Genomic DNA, 6,471 nt, shown 5'->3' with positions numbered 1-6,471 from the left:
TGGATTTGTTGTTGACTCACCTGGAGCTTCTTCTGCTTCTCAGCCCTTTCTGCTGCAGCTGGGACTGTTTCATGGCCTTTATGTTCCTCCATATTGCAGAGGGAACAAATGCGCTTCTGATCAGTACGACAGAAGATCTTCATCACCTCATTATGACGAGAGCAGATGTTTCGTTGGAACTTCTTGGAGGKATCCACCAACTTGTGCTTTGCCAAAGCTGGAGATTCATAATGAAGCTGAATATGTTTCTCACAGTAATTAACAAAGCAAACCAGACATGATTTGACAGCTTTCCTCTTCCTCCCAGTACAGACATCACAGGCCACATCTTCAGGTCCAGCATAGCGGTGATCAGCTGCAGCAACTTTTAGTCCAATCTTCTTCARATCCTCCACCAACTCTGCTAAAATTGTACTTTTTCTCAATGCAGGTCTTCTTCTGAAGGCCTCTCTACACTGAGGGCAGCTGTAGATTCTCCTCTGATCTCCATCCCAGTATCGTCTAATACAGTTCATACAGTAGCTGTGTCCACAGGGAATAGTCACTGGATCCTTCAGTAGATCCAAACAGATGGAACAGGTGATCTTCTGCAGCTGTGCTTCTCTCTGAGCCATTTTGCCTCTCAGTAACGACTGTGTGAGTTTCTATGTCTTAGAGGTTTAATTAGTTTGAACTTTAATCCAAACATGTGAGTCATTCAGTCAGACTTTGAGCTCTTCCATTATTGTTTTGCCTTCTAAAGGGTTGGGCAATAAACATCAGGCTGAACCAATGTGGATCTTACCCTTATGAAGCAAATCAACCAGGTCATGCAAACTGTAATTTCGTCGCATAAAACTTTTCCTTATTTTGTGCCTCTAATAAGSCACAAACCCACCAGTGTATGCGAATGTCCCACCCAGAGGTTGTACCATTCAGTTTAAACAATATTCAACAAGTTGAACAGAGTCTACATTGTGTCATTACACAATCAAGCAGATAGATACATGCAACACACGTACATCCACTTGTGCATAACCAAATGTCTCAGGGTTTTTATATTGATCTGGAGGCTGAATCTACACCYTGCAGCCCTACTGGACTCTGGAATTACAAACGGGAGCTAAAGTTTTGAAATCACAGAACATTTTTCAAATTGAAGTAATCAGAAGTCAGCAARATTGTCTGACTGAGGGAGGATGCTCTCCTTCTGCATCAGACATGCTCCAAAGTCTCCACAACTCAACACGCTGTCAGCTACTGGACAGCGAGATGTATTTAGTTTGGGGTCCAGTTCAGAGAGGATACTCAGCTGGGATTAGTCCAAGGTTTGTTTAAAATGTACATCCAGATTTCATGATCAGTTTCTCTTATTCTGGCAGCAGTTTGTCAGTTATAAAAACCTAAGTAATYTCCACCTAAAAAGGTAATTCTTAACACTAAAAACAAACTGCTCTTCAAATTAGACCAACAAYTCCATAAAGGAACAATTCAGACAACAGTCTGTAAAGCCACACCTGTAACTAAGAACTTAACCTCAATGAATGTGACTTTTGGACCTGTAGCCTGACAGAAAATTAGGTCAGGCAGTCATTGCTATAATCCATTTACAAGTTGATGATCTTGTTTACAGAGCTACGGTACGTGTGCAACAACACGCAGGTACAGAATCAGGGAAATCATCTGAATTAGACAGGAAGTGATGTTGYTCTCAACTTCTGCCAGATTCTGTCTTCCTCATCAGCTGCAAGTCAAACCCCAAAGAGAGAAAAAGAACAGCCAGGATGTTTAGATGCCAAAAGAAACAATTACTTTGGTATTAAATCTTGTTCAAAAGTATAGATTTCTATGCTCGTTCCCACGTCAGACCATTTACAGCATGTATTTCTAGTCGAGTTTTATTCTCTCAGAGAAAATGTCTCCACACTTCAGGATGCCCTTTCAGTAGATGTTGGTTTTGTTTGGATCTACATACATCTCATAAATAAATGTTCCCAGTGATGAGGTTTAACTGATTCAGATCCTCTCAGTCACGATCCCTTTGTGCTTTCCTTCACAKATCCTGACTTTAGTCAGCTTGAACAAAACCCCAAACTGCAACTACCAGTTTGGGGTTTTGCTCAAGCCCAAAACTGGTAGTTGCACATTTTGTCCACAAGATGGCAGTGTTAAAAAGCTCAGGGCGCCTTTTCCCAGGTTTGGTTCAAATTAATTTATGTATTGCAAGAAGATTGATTCACTTGTAACTGTCAAATTGAAATAACACGAGGTGTGTTGTGTCAGCCATGTTGGTTAATTTTATTGAATTAAATATTATATAACTAAATATTAAAAAACTAAAATAAATATTTCTGGAACATTAGATCCAGGAACTAAAGATGGTGAATCATGTTAAACTGACATTTGTTTTACAAATATCTAGGAGCATTAGATTTTACATTTATTAGGACTTTTAATTCTAAGATCACAAAAAACCAAAATTACAAATAAAAACCCCTGAAAGAACGTTAATACAGAGAGGAAAATCACTTTTCAATCAAAGCCTGTGGATTTTAGGGATTTCCAGAGTTTTTCTTTTTTAAACATTTCCCAATTAACACATTTACAGCCCTAAATTGATGTAAACCTTTTAAGAATGGGACCACTTGTCTGTGAAAAATGTTTCAAATTTAATATTTTATACAATATATTTAATACAATATTCAGACACAATATTTGTGTCTGAATGAAGCAGACAGTGACTCTTGTTCTGTAAATTTCTACTTTTAAATTAATTTCTACTCTCAGCTTCAGGCAGAATTTGATATTTGTCCAGTAAAACAATGACTGATATCCTGATTGATGATCATGTGGATTAATGTGGACAACATTTGGTCTGACAAAGTGAGACATGTAAATCTGATTATTWAAGGTGAATCAAAATGAGCAGAGAGCCTCCATGGCTGAATTAACAGGAAGAGGCAGCACTGAAACCAACCCCACCATCAATAAAACCCCAAACAGGATGACAAAGTAGAAGAAAGATGATTCTCTGAGCAGTGAAGAAATGGAGGTCAGGATGTTTCATCATCAATGATGGAGACTGAAGAAGTTGAAACTAAAGTACACATCTTAAACTAGATTTCAGATMCCTGCTGACTATTTCGGTTTAATGAGCTTTAAAATCGGCATAAACAAAAAACCCAGTACAGACTCCACAGGCCACATCTTCAGGTCCAGCATAGCAGTGATCAGCTGGAGCAGCTTGGAGTCCAGTCTTCTTCAAATCCTCCACCAAGTCTGACAGCATGATGTTTTTCTCCAGAACCGGCCTTGGTATGAACTCCTTCCTGCACTGAGGGCAGCTGTGGATTCTCCTCTGATCTTCTTCATCCCAGTGGTGTTTAATGCAGTTCATACWGTAGCTGTGTCCACAGGGAATAGTCACCGGATCCTTCAGTAGATCCAAACAGATGCAACAGGAGAATTTTTCTTTGTCCAGATGAACTCCTCTCTCAGCCATTTTCCCTCTCAGTTCCTGGGATGTGTGAGTTTCAACAGCTCAACTGCAGTAAAGGCGTCTTAAACTCTGATCAACTCAACATGTCTCTGCAGCGAATGTTTGTGGTTACACCCACTGCCTTATTTAAAATGGGGAGGGAACAAGGAATTATGTTCCTTCAAGTCCAGACAGGTAGGTTGTTTATGGAGACCTACCTAAAAATACAAGTGAACAGAAAAGACATACTTTTTTAGTATGGGAGTGCTTTTAACTCCCCGAGTTAAAAGCACTGAGCTTAGTTTATTGAAAGTCAACCTACTATGTCAAATTAACATGAGATCATGTCATTATTCTCAACCTGAATATTCTACCTCATCAGTAAGAGAGTTAAATTTGGAGGGGTAGATCCTGAMTGTTATTTAAATTTACTTAAGCAGGGAAAATACTGAAAACAATGCTACAGTTAAAGGAAACCAACTATAGGATGCATGTATGGTTCATATTTAGATTTTTTTTTCTTTCAAAACAAAATCTCAAAAAGAAAATAATAGGGTTTTTTTTAAACCTAGTTTGTTTTCATCCTGACAAGATTGTTGGTTGGTTTTTGTTGAGTTTTGCTGCCTCCCAGTGGACAAATTTTATGAACCGAGTTTACTTGAAAATGGTCAAAGATTTCTGTTGCTGAAATAATTAAATGCAGCCCTAAAAATGTCTGTTTCCTGTTTAAGTCTGTGTGAGACCAGAATCTGTGTTAATTTCACAAGGAGAGAAACCTTAGTATTATCTTAGACATCAATGAATTATATTTGTATTTTACTTATGTACCATGTGGCTTCAATGCTACTTAATATATTAAACATTTCTGGTAGGTGAAAAATGAAAACTGGCCATAAACTGTCAAAAACTTTGTCAAAAATGTGACTTATGTTTTATAACGTGACATGAGTTTGAAAAAACGTGTGTAAATTTTTATCCATGCTAGAGAAGAATTTGGTTTTATACTGACTGATTTGTTTTAATCTCTGCTGTTTGGTGCTGCTGTGTGTGTAAAGAAACGGCTACAGGCCTCCAGACAGCAGCTTTAGATAAACACTCCCTGTTTCTACATGTATTTATGTCCAAAGATAGTTTAGTTTTTTCATATGTGTGTTTGCTGGTTAATGTTTGCAGATTTCATTTCTGTGTGAATGAGGACCATGTGTTCTGTTGACTGTCTTTATATGTGTCTGAATTACAAACATGTTTCTGCAACAAATGACTGAACTACTGAGCCTCTGATACCAAAAGGCTCTTCTGACAGGAAATGCTATAAATTTTAATCAAACTGTGGATGGAGGGTTGGCTTAACAGATATTGCAAAGGTCATCCATTTCCCCAAAATTAAAATGAGAGTAAAATGTGAAATGAAAGATTTTACAAAATATTTTATATTTGGTCATCTTTATTATTATGTAAATGTTCACCAAGATGAAAAATTAACTCGTTATAATCTACTTAATGTCACAAATCTAGATTCAGATTTTCACACCACGTGGATTAATCATTAAAGTAGAAAAACACACCAATCAATCATGATATTTGTATAAAGCCCCACATAGAAAAAAAAACAAATAATCACTTTAATGGTAATCGATACAGAATAACTACATTCAGAATCTCAGCTCTTTTCTACATAAACAGGAAAGATTTTGCTTCTCAGCTGAAATCTGGAAGCACTAAGTTCTGTCTAACTCCAGATTTCACTTTCCAGTCAGTTTTACACAGTTCCCACTAATTTTTATTTTAAAGTTGCAAAACTCATCATCCCATCATAAGGATCTAATCTTCATCCAATAAAATAACTGCTTTCCTGATTGATTGTCAATTGGTTTCCATCAGCAAATCTGTACATGATTTAAACAGCAATATTTGGTCTGTCAAAGCAATAAATGTGAATAATTAGTTTACATTAATCAAAATCCTCCTGAGCAGTGATAGCCTCCATGGCTGAACAAAAACAGGAAGGGGCAGCACCCAAAAAAACCCCAACTGACAATGATCTCTCAGCAACAACGATTAAGATTAAATAAACAAATACAAATTTTAACCAATTGGACCTCAGATCACTGCTGACTATTTCAGCTTAATGAACTCAGCAGATGAGTCAACATAAAACAGCCAGATCCCAGCATGTAGCGGCTGAGTGAATCTGGTCTGGACTCTGTGGAGGAGAGTCATGGTTTCAGAGACGCTGTAGAAAGACAGAATACCTGCTCTGTGATCCAGGTACACTCCTATTCTGGAGGAAACTGGACCTGGTACTGGAGTTTTAACTTTGTTGTGATGAAATGCATAATCATCTTTGATACAAGCTAAACACCAAGATTTGTCATTGAGTCCAAATAAACATTTATCTGACTTTCCTGCTCTGCTAATGCTCTTGTATGAAACGGCTACAGCAGCTCCTCCTTCTCTCCACTCCACCTCCCAGTAACAACGTCCAATCAGACTCTCTCTGCTCAAGACCTGAGAAAAATTAATAAATCTGTCTGGATGACCAGGATAAAGTTCATCTTCCATCTCTTCTTCTTCCTCTTTAGGTGCTGATACTTTTCTGCTCCCCTCAGATAACAACAGCTTTCTGTGTGCTGTATTTGGATCCAGAGTGATTTCTCGTGAGTATTTTAAGAATTCAACTCTGCTGTTTGGTTCTGGTTCTGGTTCTGACAGTAGAACATCCACCTCAGTTATTGCCAGTTCAATATTTGTCCATGTGTCTCTCAGGACGTCCTGTAGTTTGTCTCTGAGCTCTGACACAGCTGCTGTCACGTCCTCAAAGTGTCTCAGAGGACGGATGTTGATGCTGGATGAGTGTGTCGACTCACTGAGTGCTGGCAGTGAGGGGTAGTTGAGGAGAAACTGGGTGTGATCCTCTGTGTGTGAGAGCTGCTCCAGCTCAGCGTCTTTCCTCTTCAGATCACTGATCTCCTGCTCCAGCTTCTCCTGAACATCTTTGACTCGACTCACTTCAG

General features: G+C 38.4%; 2 protein-coding genes across 2 annotated transcripts in view; both read right to left on the bottom strand.

Moving 5' to 3' along the window:
* Positions 1-2: 2 nt before the first annotated feature.
* Positions 3-2,067, bottom strand: LOC103480900 (E3 ubiquitin/ISG15 ligase TRIM25-like; the record flags this gene model as incomplete). The annotated part of the gene is made up of 1 exon (XM_017310342.1): positions 3-2,067. A coding segment is annotated over exon 1 (612 nt), but the record flags the coding sequence as incomplete, so codon positions are not given.
* A 2,821-nt stretch (positions 2,068-4,888) lies between these two features.
* The window catches only part of LOC103480901 (tripartite motif-containing protein 16-like protein), a 2,385-nt gene continuing 802 nt past the window's right edge, over positions 4,889-6,471 (bottom strand). The window contains exon 2 of the mRNA XM_008436102.1: positions 4,889-6,465. Coding sequence (XP_008434324.1) covers positions 5,573-6,465 — 893 coding nt within the window. The 3' untranslated portion in view covers positions 4,889-5,572. The remainder of the gene's footprint in view (positions 6,466-6,471) is intronic.

This window comes from Poecilia reticulata, linkage group LG18 (genome assembly GCF_000633615.1).
Source record: "Poecilia reticulata strain Guanapo linkage group LG18, Guppy_female_1.0+MT, whole genome shotgun sequence".
In the NCBI taxonomy this organism is placed as follows: Eukaryota; Metazoa; Chordata; class Actinopteri; order Cyprinodontiformes; family Poeciliidae; genus Poecilia; species Poecilia reticulata.
The sequence above is the reverse complement of the archived record's forward strand: the minus strand, read 5'-3'. Positions and strand labels throughout refer to the sequence as shown.